Source organism: Synchiropus splendidus, chromosome 5 (assembly GCF_027744825.2).
Source record: "Synchiropus splendidus isolate RoL2022-P1 chromosome 5, RoL_Sspl_1.0, whole genome shotgun sequence".
NCBI classification, from domain to species: domain Eukaryota; kingdom Metazoa; phylum Chordata; class Actinopteri; order Syngnathiformes; family Callionymidae; genus Synchiropus; species Synchiropus splendidus.
The window spans coordinates 12,289,698-12,304,660 of NC_071338.1; the positions used below are offsets into that span (position 1 = coordinate 12,289,698).

General features: G+C 41.5%; 1 protein-coding gene across 1 annotated transcript in view; it reads left to right on the forward strand.

Moving 5' to 3' along the window:
• rhbdl1 (rhomboid, veinlet-like 1 (Drosophila)) overlaps positions 1-14,896 on the forward strand; it is a 52,410-nt gene extending 37,514 nt beyond the window's left edge. The window contains exons 6-8 of the mRNA XM_053866164.1: positions 957-1,057; positions 5,939-5,999; positions 8,706-14,896. Coding sequence (XP_053722139.1) covers positions 957-1,057; positions 5,939-5,999; positions 8,706-8,977 — 434 coding nt within the window. The 3' untranslated portion in view covers positions 8,978-14,896. The remainder of the gene's footprint in view (positions 1-956; positions 1,058-5,938; positions 6,000-8,705) is intronic.
• The last annotated feature ends 67 nt before the right edge of the window (positions 14,897-14,963 follow it).

The window sequence follows — 14,963 nt, forward strand, 5'->3', positions numbered from 1 at the left end:
GAACTCCTCCCACTGTGGAATGGATTAATGGAGCACGATTAACACGATTAAATAAACAACGCATTACTTATGTATGTCATTAATGAATCACCATTAATGCGATAATTCAACACACCTAAGTTTAAAAAGTAAATGAGTTTTAGTGAATGAATATGGATGTGGAGTCTCATTCTGCGTTCTACAGAAGACAGCAGTAAATGGCTATTTTTAAAATGTACACATTTATCCTCACGTCCATGTGGTATTACTGAAACTGCCAATCCATTCCACCTGTGTTCCTCTCCTTCTCCATTGCTTTCATGTTAAGCCATGCTTTTTAGACATTTGGCGCCTCTCCATACCTTCATATCCCAAATTAGATTTTACTCCTAAATGTAAGGAGCTTAGAAAATACAGATAATCATCTTAACAAATGTTCTCCTGGGGTTTTCTTGGCTCTAATTTGTCATGCTTCTGAGGTGGAGCGCTTCATCACTAATTGTATTTTTCTTTTCTTTTTTTTTCTTTTTTAGGGAAAATTAACTCTAGGAAGGTCTGACTCTCACTGGAGCCCAGAAAACTTTTGAATGTGTGTGTGTATGATATGAGGTCATTTGACTTAGTTTTCATCTTTTGGTCGGTCCGAAAAAGTTTAAGCCTTAATTTGAGAATGAAGACTTCAAAATATCGAGATCATTATAATTGGGTTTAAGTTTGGTTAGGAGTCCTGATAAAGGTTAGCATTTGTTTTGGATGGTTAGGTTTAGGGTGAGAGGCTGGGAACAGCGTTATGTCAGTGAGTTCTCATATAGACAACGTGTGTGCATTTGTGTGTGTCAGGACGCTCAGGCTGACCAAAGGGTCGTCCACATTGTTGGCCAAGAGAAGTTCTGCTCATTTTCACCGCGCACTCTCAGTCCAAGAGATCTCTTTTGAATGTCTGTGTCCCTAATCTCTGCATACCTCTGTCTCTGCAGGCTCACTGACCGTGTCCATCACTGACATGCGAGCTCCAGTGGTGGGAGGCTCTGGTGGCGTCTACGCTCTGTGTTCAGCGCATCTGGCCAACGTTGTCATGGTAACAGACTTCACCATCATCATCATGACTGCTTTTGTTACGTACGAAAATGGTCTCTATTGAGGGAAGGATGAAGGTATTCCAATCTGGTCGACTCAAAAACAGAGGAAATGCCAGTGTGATGCTGGGCCCAACAGGACACTCCCTCTTTGTCCAATGTGTGAAGATCGATGTGTGAAGATGAGAAGAAAACTACAGTTACGTACATTCATGAAGACATAGTATGGCCTTGACTCTATTTCAGTCCTACGTTACAGGTGCCGATATCCAAGTGATATTTCGGAATTTTCCTTTTACATGTTTCGTGGATAGACTCATGGCTACATTGTTACTCCTTCAAAAATGTCATTCTACTTTCTTATACAATTAAATAATTATCCATTATCTATTACATGCTAATGAGGAACAAAATGATCTACTGTGTGTTTAAAAACTAAAAGACCCGTCACTCCCTTGGACTGTGCAGTTACCTCACCAAGATTTTGCGCCTGTTTCCCCCCGCCCATCAAGTTTGAGACCCTCGGTCTAAGGTCTGCCATGCGTAACCTGTGAGACACGTCTCTGCTGGCTAAAGTGAATTTAGGGACCCATGAAGCGATAGGTTCCCACCATTATACTGCAGCGTTTCAGCTTCTGCTCTGGTATGAAACACAAAATTCACTCTTGATGTTGAGGAGGTATTGAATGGACACCTGCTCATCCTTCCATCACTGTACAGCTTTCCTGCAATTTCACAAATGCACATGATGTGAGTCTTTCTTTTAGTACTAGTTCATCCTCCATCACGCCGCCTCGCACTCTGTCATCAAGTGTGCATTATTCTTGAAGACTCCGTGACATCATCATAAAATTGCTGTAATTCCAAAATATTCCTCTGCATTTTATCACCATATTGTAAGCGAGCAGATATTTCTGACTCGTTCATTCATTTTTAATGGAGTATTTGTGCAAAAGTGAGCAGTGAGATTCCCATGTGGTTCTTTAAGAGCTTTTTTTTTTTTTTGTTAAATTCTATTTGTGTTTGTTTCCTTCCCAGGGTTAACATGTGAAATGTCTTCCCTGCTAGTCTGAAGGCAGTGTTACATCTGACGAATCACTTTAACTAATGTAGCTCAGTGCCAGCAGTGCAGATGCCAGCAGGAATGAGAATCAAAGCGTGCCGGCTGGCCCGAGAAGCAGGCAGACAGTGTAACCGTGCGCTTGTAGCCACTAAAAGAGCATTTATTTGGTCTGCCACGCTCGTCGCCTGTTTGTTCTCCTGGAAATCCTTTACACTTCGACTTAGCTCTGCTCTGATGAGGGGTGTCTTGTTTGTTTTGAGAGGAAATTTGTGAAACCACGTCCACTCTGAATTTTTTTTTTGTCCCCAACCATCTGCCATCAAGCTCCGTCATCACTTGGCTGGAAAGATATTTTCAGGTTCAGTGAAGTTTGGAGTCGGCCGGCTGTGTGACTCATTCAACTCTGGGTCGATTGTCAGAAGACATCACACACGTGTCTGCGCGTCGTGACTAAACCCTCCTAACTAGATGTTTAGGCAACTCTCAAAACTCCTGTTTCAGAAGCTACAAACAAACTTCCGCCCAAATGCTCCAGGATTTTATAGTGTCTAAACTTCCGGATCATTGGTTCTGATCCAAAACAACCTAATGTGTTGTCTGCGCTTGTCCCACATCAAGACAAGCCCCACATCTTCCTCACGCTGACCTTCCTTTTCCATCCGATGAATCATTCATTCACAGTAATGCTGTGGCAATATCAGCTTTCTGAAGTGTACGCTCACGTCCCTTTTCATGTCTACTTTTAACCCACACTGTTAATGTTGCATGACGTTGGCTCTCTGTGTTCCGCTAAGAGGCGGGAGGCTGTCCCCGGGTCGTGTTCCCACAGTCGGGGTCTAATGGAAGACTGTGGCCAAGCAATTATTTATCTTTATGAGTGGATTGGAAGTCGAAATGCCATTACTCTTTGTTCCCTCCAGAATCTGAAGGGGTCTGTTTACAGGACGCTCTCCCTTCTTTTAGAAAGTCTCTCTGTGCTTATTAATAGAGCAGCTGTGGGCTGGAACCAGGAAGAGTGGAGCAGCCAGGTGTGTCATCCTGTCCACCATATGAGGGGGGACATTGGCCCAGCTGTTCAAATACCTCGACTAACACCTGGATATTTCCCCATCATGAGATTGCTGATAGTGAAATAGCAAAATATATATATTAGAGGTGGGATTCGATTAAAAAATAATCTAATAATTAAAGAATTTATGATGAATTAATCTAAATTAATCGCAGTTTAATCGTATAAGAATATTTGCCACAAGAAGCCACATTTTTCAATTTGAATGAATTTGGTATATGACTGAATCAAATGATGGACACATACATACATTTAAACAACAAAATGTTGTTTATTTTGCATCAGTTTGACAATGCTACAATAAACCACGATGGTGGCTATGTTCAAGTTTTTATATCACCTTATTTAAACTAAAGCTCTTTTCATGTCTTGAGAATATTTGTATAAGAATTTCAAGTACATTCAGAGTAATGGAAACCCTGGCCATTGTGTAGTGAAAAACATCCCTGAACAAAAGCAAACAGATGCTTTTGTTTGCTTTTGTTTCCTTTTGATTCCTACATGTTTGTTGTTGTTGTTATCATCCGAGCTGCCACGTGTCTTGAGCATCAGTGTGATCAGTGGACCAGGAACTCCTGCACGCACAAAGGTTCCCTGTTGTCACACTGGCACACTGTTAAATTAAATTAAATTAAATTTTTGCTACTTAATTAATTGTAATAATCTTGTAATTAATTAATTGTAATAATCATGTAATGAACCAATCGTAATTAACCCGTTAAAGTCCCAACACTAACACTATATACACATCACATCACTTTTCAAAATATGAATATTCAGTTTAGCAGGTTTTTATATAGAGCTGCCCATTTGAGGCGGGTGGTGCAGCCTGCATCACACCCGTCACTCAAACAAGTCCCATGATGCACTGCAGGAAGAACTTGGGTTTAAATTAAATTTGTATTCCTGATTAATCATAGTCAGAAATGGCCTGAGCACCATCTGCGGGTGAGTTTGGCTCAGTGTTGATCAGACTGGGCAAAGTGTGGGCCAGGGGCCATATGCACCCTTCAAAATGTCAAAGCAAAAGTATAGAACCGCTCTTATTTCAGACAACCACCTGGCTGTTTTGGTGACTACATTTTTTAAATTATTATTATTATTAAGTAGTTGTGATGTATTATTTGAATGTTTTGTCAGTAGTTTTTTATGATTTATAGTGAAATAAAATGCATGTAAGATGACATTTGACACAATAAAACAACATTGTTTGCTTCTTTAATATAATCTCATGGTATAATGACACTTATTATTATTATTAATGACATACTTCCTTTCATCTATTTTTCGCTCCATTTCATCCTTGCTGCTGAAGTTGCCCCATCATTGAGCTCTTTTCCTACGTGCAAATGTAATTGCCCACGCCTGGTGTCGACTGATCTCTGAGGTTAAGCTCAGCTATGGCAACATTCCTCATGTAAATCACCATCAGGTGATGTTTGTTAAATCACTTCTGTTTTTGCTCCGTCCAAAAAAGTAAAAAAAAATCATATTCACACTACAAACAAGCAAACTAAGCTCAAACTTCACTGCCATAGTCTCATATGTAGCCTCTATTGAGCACATAAACTGAGCATGGTTATTACCTGTGATCAAACTCGCATAGGAGAAAAATGTACCGACAATAATCAAATAATGGCAGAGCTTTAAAAATGTTTTCCTCCTCCAAAACTATTTCGACTTGAAATGAGATCATCCAGAAATTTATCCTGAGATATATTTCTCAAACAACTTTCACCTCCGGTAGCCTTAGCTCCGAAACTGTGTTTATTGCGTCTATATCCAGACAAGTGTCATCTACCTAAAGTAGAGAGGAAAATGGTAGACAGGTCAATTGCACTCTGTTGGAAAAGCATTGAGTCTCACACTCTTTTAAACTTTTATTTAAACAATTATTTCAGCTCTAGCTCTAGATAGATGTATCTATGTGATTAAAAAAAGAAAACACCTGAGTTCTATCTTATTTGGGAACTTTTTTTGCGATTTCTTGAGCACAGGGATTTGGATGAGATTGTAGACATCTGAAAACAATCTGGTTATACAATCTATTATTACTACCACTACTAATACAACTACTTTGTTATCTTACTTTATTTTTTTTTCCTTTGTCTTGGTTGTCCTGTATTTATTTTTTCTCCTCTAAATGGAAACGCCTGCAGAACGGTGTGTGGTTTACTAATATTAGAATTTTGTTTGCCTATTTATTTATTTTCCTCCTAAATGCAATAGGTCTGATATCAGTCCACTACATTGTTGATGTTGAGATATGCATATGCTTTTCAATTCTGCCAGCTAAATTTTAGAAATATGTTCTATGTTCTCTAATATGTCCTATATATCTGTCCTCCTATCCCAGAGCCATGTATTTGAATTGTATTTGAATGAATTTGTCTTTCTCTTGTTACTTGATGTCCACATTTGAAACATTCTCAGTCCAACATGTTCCATGTCTCACCTCTCCATGTGTCCAAACCATCTGACTTCCCTAACTTTGTCTCCAAATCCATCCACATGAGCTGTCCCTCTGATGTACTTGTTTCTAATCGTATCCTTTCTAGTCACTCCCAATGAAAACCTGAGCATAATCAACTCTGTCGCTTCTGACTCTGCCTTTGTGTCAGAGCTACTGTCCTTAAACCCGACATCTTGGCTGGTCTCCCTACTGACCTTTGCATCTTCAGTCCTAGGCATGAACCACAGCGGTGTAAGAAGCTCACTCTCTAGTGATTCACACACTGGTTTCTCTTGCAGAACTGGGCTGGGATGCGATGTCCATACAAGCTGCTACGTATGATCCTGGCACTGGTTTGCAGTAAGTTGAAACTCTCCGTGCTTCTCCTCAGTGTTCACAGAATCAAGCTTCAACCATGTCTTGTCCTCCTTTTGCTGTTTGGTGTACGTCTAAATCCTCTTTTGTTGAGAGGTTTCCAATTGTTGATCAAGAGTTTCACTGTCGTGTGGTAGGACATGTTGCTCTGTTGTCAGAGGATTTGAGTCACACGTCAGCTCCTGCTTCTCCCAACACAAGTAGCAATAAACTGTGACTTTCATTAGTAAGCAATATGCTGCTTCCATCTGTCCCGCCCCCGAACTGGGAGATCAGCTCATCTCCGCAGGATGGTGATGTTTCCTCCTCTGTGTTTTGTACTGTCAGAGGATGCAGCTCATCAAAAACAGAAGTCGTGCTGAGAACACTCGAGTAATATTTGTTGCTTCTCCCTGCTAGCGTGCCTCTTTGATTTTTAGGAGGAGTTTCAGGCGAGTGGAGCAAAGGAGCGGTGAAAGCTTAACTTAAGTTTTGCATAATTCCTCCTGGGTGTCTGCTGTGAGCCCCAGGGAGGAGCCCGTCGTGTAGAGGCCCGGTTCATACGACTTCAACTGCTGAGTTGGGCTTTCATTTGGGACGTAAATAAAATGCACTCAAAATTAGACGCACGAAAAAAACAATGTCAAGATTAAAATCCTGAATAGAAACATGATTTCTCTTAAAACCAAAAGGTTTCTATTTTTGTCTCTCAAAAGTGTCATCTTTTGCCGTAGCCACCATGCTACTCATTGAGACAAACAACTCTCTGGTCCTATCTGGTGATGATGTTTATAGATTCAAGCTTCGTTCTTGCTCCGGTGTCAATAGCAACGCAAACAGGCAAGGGAATGTTCTGGACATGGTTCACAGTAAAGCAAGTTCAGAAGTCAATGAAATGTTCAGAGAAGACGTCTTCTCTGTCTTCTGTTTTCCTTCTGTGTTGCTACGATAAGAATGTCTGTAAATACCGTTATCTCCGCCATGGAGCTTATGTGGTTTGTCAGATTGTCATTCTGTTGATGCACAGAACGACTGAGAGATGGTCAAACAGATCTGGTTTTAAGTTTTAATGTTGCTAGTTTAAAGCCATGCTGCAAAATGTGAGCCTCGACTTGAGCAGCATCGCTAATGCTCCTGTGATGTTAATGCCACTTCCTTAGACCGATTAAACACGTCCTCTAATCTTACTCATGAGAAGACATGACCTAAAACTGAACCTTGGTGAAGGTGGTTGAAGTCCACGTCTATACATCTGCAGACAGAGTTCAACACTACTTATTACGGGTGTGACCCCCGTTTCCATCCGGGGGGGTCAATGTTGATATGGTTGAGGACTATAAATATCTTGGGGTCCTCATTGACAATAAACTGGACTGGGCTCGGAACACTGAGGCCCTTCACGATTAAGGACAGAGTCGTCTCGACTACTTGAGGAGGCTCAGGTCCTTCAACGTCTGCGGGACAATGCTGAGGATGTTTTATGAATCGGTGGTGTCCAGTGGAATTCTGTTTGCTGTGGTTTGCTGGGGCAGCAGATTAACGGTGCCGGACACAAACAGACTCAACAAACTCATCCTCAATGCTGGTGATGTGGTGGGAGTGAAACTGGACTCCTTGGAGACGGTTATGGAGAGGCGGATGCTCCTGAAACTAAGGAGCATCCTGGACAACATCACCCACCACCTCCATCAGCTCCTGGTCCAACACAGAAGCATATGGACCAACAGACTGCGACTACCCATCTCAAAGACTGAGCTTCCTGTAGCAATAAAAACGTACAATTCGTCTCTGAAAAAATTACAATGAAGGATTCTTCTTGAACATTTTCTTGCACATTGTTCACATGGTTTCTAAGCTCTTTAGTATAGCTTTTTTGCACTTTATAATATTGTTCCTTTTTAATTTATTGTGATATGTTGAGTACATAGCATGTTTTTTTTTATCTGATCTGATCTGACAGCGACGAAGACCCATGGACCAGCGTCAAGTCAAGAGAAATTCAGACTCCTCTTCCATAGTAGGACTAAGCTTAGCTTCGGAAAATTTTGAGGTTCCTCTAATTGTGGTCACTGTCTTCTTCTTCTTCTACTTTATGTGGTGCAAGCAAGTACTGGAATACTGCTGCCACCTGCTGAGCTCATTTTAATTTTACTAGTCATGAGTTCACATTTATTTCAAAAGCTCAAAAGCAAATTCAATGATGTACAATAGCATCAGATGAAAATGACCTGGTTGGTGATTATTTATTGATTTGTTTAGGGATTATGATTTGCCATTCTGTCATGTGGGAATAAACTGCAGACAGCGAATGAGTCCAGAGAATTCTCAAAGACACCTTTTTTCAATGAAATATTCTGCTCTGATATCTCTATTTCAAAAGGCTGTAGCTGAAAAACGGTTAGAGATGAAGGCAGACGGTCCACCACGTCTGCAGCTGTGTCCATGTTTTCTTGTTTTGCTTTACATTCCCGCTACCTCCATCTGAGTGTCCTCGCCTGCATCTAGTCGCCAACCCGGTGAAGCGTAGTTACAGGGGTCCACCATCTGCCGGTGTAAAGTAGTAACTAGATTAGGCTTCATATTTGCAGCTTGGCATGTTTAAATGACAAACAGCATTTAAGTTTGATTCAATAAATCAGAGATCCAAGATTATATCTGATAACATCTCACCATCATGCTGACACTGTTGGGGTTTTTTTTTCTTCTCCCCAGTGAGTTCGGAGGTGGGCAGAGCAGTCTGGCTCCGCTTCTCTCCCCCGCTGCCCTCCTCGGGCCCCCAGCCCAGCTTCATGGCTCACCTCTCCGGAGCCATCGTGGGTATTAGCATGGGCCTCCTCATCCTACGCAGCTACGAAGAGAGTCTGCAGAAGCAGTGCTCCTGGTGGGTCATTGTCTTCTCCTTCATCACCTTCCTCCTCTTCGCCATCTTCTGGAACATCTTTGCCTATGAGCTGCTGGGAGTGCAGATCCCACCACCGCCCTAGTGAAGGCCTCAAAACCCCCCACGGTTCTTCCCTTCAAATACAACAACTCTAAAGTTAGTTCCAAACGATGAATCAATCCCGCGGTCGGCCAAGATTCCCCTCTGCAGAAACTTTGCAAATCAAAGAAAAGCTTCTCTTTTATTAAAGAGGAAAAACAGTAGCAACAATTCCCATATAAAGCTGCTCAAAATCCATTTTGGGGAGCTTTGTCTTTTGTACTCACTGAATAATCTTTAATTCACCAGCTCACTGAACAGTTAATGCTTTTGTTTCGGAGGCCTTTTTGAAAACCCAGTCATCCATCATTTTAATCAATCTTTCATACTCTAAAAAAATGGGAATAACGTTGCCTATTGAAGCTGGATTGAAAAGATTTTGCAGGGACAGTAAAAGAAGTTTCTTTGGCATGCTGAAAAGCACACAAAGATAAAACTTTATATTCATCGAAAAAGGATAATGATTCACTTGTCCACAACACCGCGGTTTCATATTTGAGGGAAGACCTCTGAATGAGCTCTCATGCTAGCATACTTGAATTTTAGATTTCTTCAGATGCACCAGCATACATTATTAAGCATCGACTGTGTGTTTGTGACAGAGAATAGATCGGGTTTCTAGTAGGCTAGCTGGTTTCTAGGTGACCAGCGTAGTGTGTGCTGCTCATATGCTTCGAGCTAAAACAGCACATCCATGGTGTAAAACTGGTCAAGATGGGCCAAAAACGGTCAAGGAGGCACACTGAGAGGCATTCATATTCGCTTGTAACTGGCAATGGTTTTAGAAAAGGTGAAAAAATAAAATAAAACAAAATATGATCCATTGATCACATTTAAAATCTCATCTTCAAACACCTGCCATCTAGTGGCAGCACTATTTTACAAGTCATTTGGTGAAGATCAAATAGGATTTTATTCACACGCATTTGGAGATCTGATTTTTGTTCAATGTATTAATTAAATTTCTGTTGCTTGCAAAATATGTAAGACATTGGAGGCCACATAAGATGACTTGGCAGGCCAGAGCCTGCCCCTAAACCAGACGTTTGACACGTTTGCTTAATAAGATTCTAATGGTCTGTTTTCAGCTCTATATTTTTGACCATGCCATATAATATATGAGCACAAATCATCCATAAACATTACATGCGTGGGTCTAGAAGTCAAGTTTTATAACATTAGACAAACAGTAGAAACCTGAACATTTTAAACTGCTTCTCTCTGTCAAGAATATAAGCCAGCGCTAACCACAAGCTTCTGTTTCGACACCCACATTCCTCAATAGCTACATGTTGTTGTCACCTTCAGGCAGCATAAAAAGAAATTCTTCATAAAGCTAGATGTTTGAAAGATGTCTTAAGACGACTGACAAGCAAACAAAATTCATAATAGGTTTAGAATTCAGTGTTGTCAGAACGTCTACAAGCTGAAAGGATTCACAGCAGTGCTGAAAAGGAGGGAGCCGAAAGGAAGCACATTTTCAATATGAAACCGTCGTGGTGTGGATGCGGAACTCGCTTTCATCGTTTTTCATAAAACATTTCACTTTTTCGAATGAACTGTAAATACATATTTTCTAAAGGAAATGTTGCGATCCTAATTGGTCTACAGTTTTTCTTCCAACATTTGGCGGACAGCTTTTTGAAAATCCACTGAAAGTTCAGTAGCAAAAGGGAGACCACAGTAACCTTCAGGACTTCGAGCATCACCATAACTTGAGCATTTACTTTTCAACAGACTGTACCAACACTGTGGCAACCAATCCAGTTCAAAACAGTACGCACGCAACAAGGAGTTTCTATGTGAGAGATTAAAAAGAGGTGAGGTTTAGTAAACCAACAACCAGTCATGTAAAATATGCCATTTCTTAGACACACACACTGACAGATGTGCGGACGTTTCCCATGAAGAGCGGCCTCGCTTGATTCTCTGTGTCAACAAACTCAAGGAAATAACGCTGACTGGTACACAAAAACACTCCTGCTTGTGCGGCTTCAACCTGTTCTCATGTGGCGAACTGGACAGCGGAGGTCACGGCTGTGTCATCACCTGACATCTGACCTCTGGGTCCAAGAGAGCACTGGGTTCTCTGAGTCCTGCCTGGTCTCTACCTCAGTTTCTCACTCTTTGGGACTGTGATCTTTTGTAAAGGAATGTACCTATCTGGATAAAAGCAGAGTGTTATTAAGCTGTCCCCGATTCATCTGATTGTGGATGTGTTTTTGTGTTCATAGCCGAGAGTCTATTTATTTCTTATCGACCTCCTGAGGGTGGAGACATGACGGTTTCAAATGGTGCAAAATTAAACCCATGATTGTTTTGCTTTTCTGACGAATAGTCCGTGAACCGACTCCCCAGGTTTGAGAACGTGTGTTGACCTCTTCAGTGCTTTACCAAACAAGCCATAGACTGAACTGAAACGAGGGGAAACCACGGATATTCAGTTTTCTGTGTGTGGTTAAAATGTAAAAACTCATGTATTAGTATGAATATTCAAGGGAGGGGTGAGAGAAGACCAACTAGCTTGTTAGCAAACTTGTTTGTGTGGCATTATTCAGCGAGAGGCCAAGCTCCAAACTGTCTACATTTGCATTGTTGCAAATAACAAATCACACGCATCGGCTGTGTCATTTATTATGTCCTGAATGATTCAAGCTGTTGAAAACGCTGAGTCGAGGAAAGCAATTACAGTTACTCATGCAACGTGTCATTATTTTCTGTCTTTCAATCAATAATTCATTGAACTGTCCACTAGCTGCCAAGAAAATGGTACATACGGCCCCATCTTCACGCCGCTCGCAAACACAACGTCTGCATTTGCATTAGTGTGAGACATCAGCGGCGAATCTCTGATAAATTTGCATAGAAATTCAGAGTCAGCCGTTTTCAGACACGGAGTAGTTGTTGGACACAGTCCCTGAGTTAGTACAGCTTAAACGTATGGGAATAGAAAATGCCTTGTTAGCCTAGAATGAGAATTAAAAAAGAAAATATGCCTGGGATGAGGTTAGTGTGCCTCTTCAGCTTAGTGTTCACACAAACCTAGGAGGGTTGCTTAAAAGGGCTAGTACACCGCTAGTGTGTCCTCAACACGGGAGCCTAACAGCCTGGTGAGGTTTAGATCTCTGTAGTGCCACTTATGATTTCAAGACAGAAAAACATAGTCGACCTCCAATTCCCTTCAAAATGCAGCACTGTTTTTCGATGAATTATACATTAACAGTCACATTTAGAGTCGCAGTAATGGTGCGATCCACTTATGTTTCCCCTCAAGTTCTGAGCTGTAAACACACTCCAAAATGTCTCTGTTTTGGGCAAACTCCAGAACTCTGTTGACATTTCCTTTTCCTTGGCAGTTGTTTCATACTTTTTTGTTGGTACTTTTTAAGCTCACAAATATGATACACACGATGCAACTCTACAAAACTTGTAGATTTTCCGCCGTGTATTTTTCCGCCAATATGGCCGTCGACTGCATCACCCAGGCGGTCCTTGGCACTTTCAACTGAAACCCCACATTTACAGACCAAGACCACTTCTCTGAAGACAGATAATAGTTGTGTGAACGTTTGTAGCATATTCTTACAAGGTTTTGAATTAACCCAACAGTAGCCAGATAGCAGAGCAATTCTTTTTAATGTCTGCTAATATTTGTCACAACGAGAGGTCTGAGATGCTAATGCGCTTAGCTTCACCTACCACAGACTGGACGTCATCTGGAGACAAGCTGGTAACAAAGGAGGACGCTGGCAAGCTGACACCTTGACAGTTGTAAATAAAGTTTTTGGTTCTTTTTTTGTATTGCCACGTAGCAAGAGACGACTCCCCTCATTTGAGGCCACTCCCTCACCACAGTCAGTTGGTCTGAAGTGAGATTCCCCCCACAACTACACAGGCTTTATCGTCCTCATGAACACACCAGAGAGGGAGACAGTCTCCTGACACCCGCCTCACCATCTCTCGGTTGACGCACACATCCGCATCGATGGCACGGACACCAGTCATCCTCCCCAGCTGCTGATACGGTGGCCTGTCCCCCTGCTTCAGCAGAATAGAACCTTATTTTCGCCTCATTGTCACGACTACACCCTCCTTTTAACTTTGACATAAAGATAATGCACGCCACAAGACAAAGTGTAAACATTTAGTATCATGTTTTCATAATTTACTTGGCAATATTGGAGTGGGATGATGGCAAATTGTGAAGGTTAAAGTCATAATTTGGAGATATTGCTTTCATATACAGTGTTTCTGAGAAAGAAGTTCAACCCTCAGTACACAGAGAGCTCTGACAGCGTGTGTGACAGACGATGCACGGAGCGTCAGAACCCCAAATCTGCACCGCAAACAGGATATCTTCCTTTAATAACTGGATCCGACAGACTGCATGATTTTAATTTAGTCACTGTCAGTGCGAGGCATATTTATGTTCAGATATTGGAGTCAGCTGTCACGAGGTGAGAGGCGCAGTCCATCAATAAAATGATTCATCACTGGAGGTGACTTGTTAATGGGGTCCCCTCTTCTTTACTCAAAACTGGTCAACGCAAGATCTGGTTGTTGCCAACTCTGACATAGTCAAGCCACTTCTCTCCCTGGTTTCTCAAATTGTTTTTGAAGTAGCAACATGTCATGTGCCATTTGTATCTGTCGTGACGTTTTCTCTTTACTTCCCTGTGCCAATCTCATGTGCTGTAAAGCCGGATGCCTTGCTATCGCAGCCTGGGTTTATGGGTCAGAGGGTAGGAGGCTGTTTGGGAAGAGAAAAACAAAAGTAGCTGCTCTTTGCTGCGCGCCAACATGTCGGCCTTTCCGCAAACTCAATGTATTCTGAAGACCACAAGAGCCATTGAAACTCACCAGTGCAGCCATCGTCACAAGCGGCCTGATTTACGAGGATACGTTTTTGAAAAATCTAATCAGTTACCTAATGTAATATAACTTCAGTTGAGTTTTGTGAAATGTTTGGGTTCAAGGAACATGGCTTACAAGTTGAGTATATAAATAGGTTTATTGAAAAAGTGAATAAAGAATATCTTTCATGAAGACAGACGTCCGTAACCGTCAGTTTTCAGCCAACAGAGGTTGACTTCAGAGTGGCCCGTGACGGCTGCATGACGGTCATCTAAGCAGTGGTGGAACATGAGCTGAGCCAGAGCTCATCACTCCTTGGAACACAGGAGCAGAAACAGTCACTGGTTCTGTGTGACGGCTTGCTACATAACATTGTATGCACCAAAAACCTTTGAATTTTTTATCTGAAGCCTTGGAGATAGTTGTGTCACATTCTGACGCAGCTTCCTTCAGTAAATCAGGCCTTTTGTGTTTAGCTCTCCAAAAAAATGTTCTCATGGTGATCATGCAGAACAGACGCCAAATATTTGTTGCAACCCGAGAAGTTCATCAGTAACAGCAGTTTCAGCAGAGAAAGAGGTGAAGTTCGGGGCGCGGAGAAGGCAACAGAAGGGACACGAATGCAGCTCTTCTGGGGCAAAGATGTGTAAAACATGAAAGATTCAGGATTGTTTCGTGCTTACCACAAAAACACTGAGGTGGCTTCTCTCGTGTTGGTGCAAATATCTGCTGAGCCATCGCCACGCTCCGCTGGCTTTAGATGTCTGAGCTGCCTGGTTCAAACGGTGCCAAACTCCCGAGACTCAACCTCCTAACTCCACGTTTACAAAAAGATAAAGAGGTGGAAGTTATTTTTCTCCTGGTCGCGCGGAAACCAATGGAATACGAAATTTTACTTTTGGATAATTTCTATCAAAGTCACTCATGAATAATTTCACAAGGTATTGTACTTTTTAGATGTTGAAAACAGAACCATTTTATATTGTATATATACAGTATATGACTATATTTTATTTTGTACTGTTCATTGTATTTTACTTTGATTTGGAAACAATATAAATAAAGAATATTGTGGCAATGCTTCGGTATGAATAATCGTTCTGAGGTCTTGTTGTTATGCTTTTTTAATGCATCTT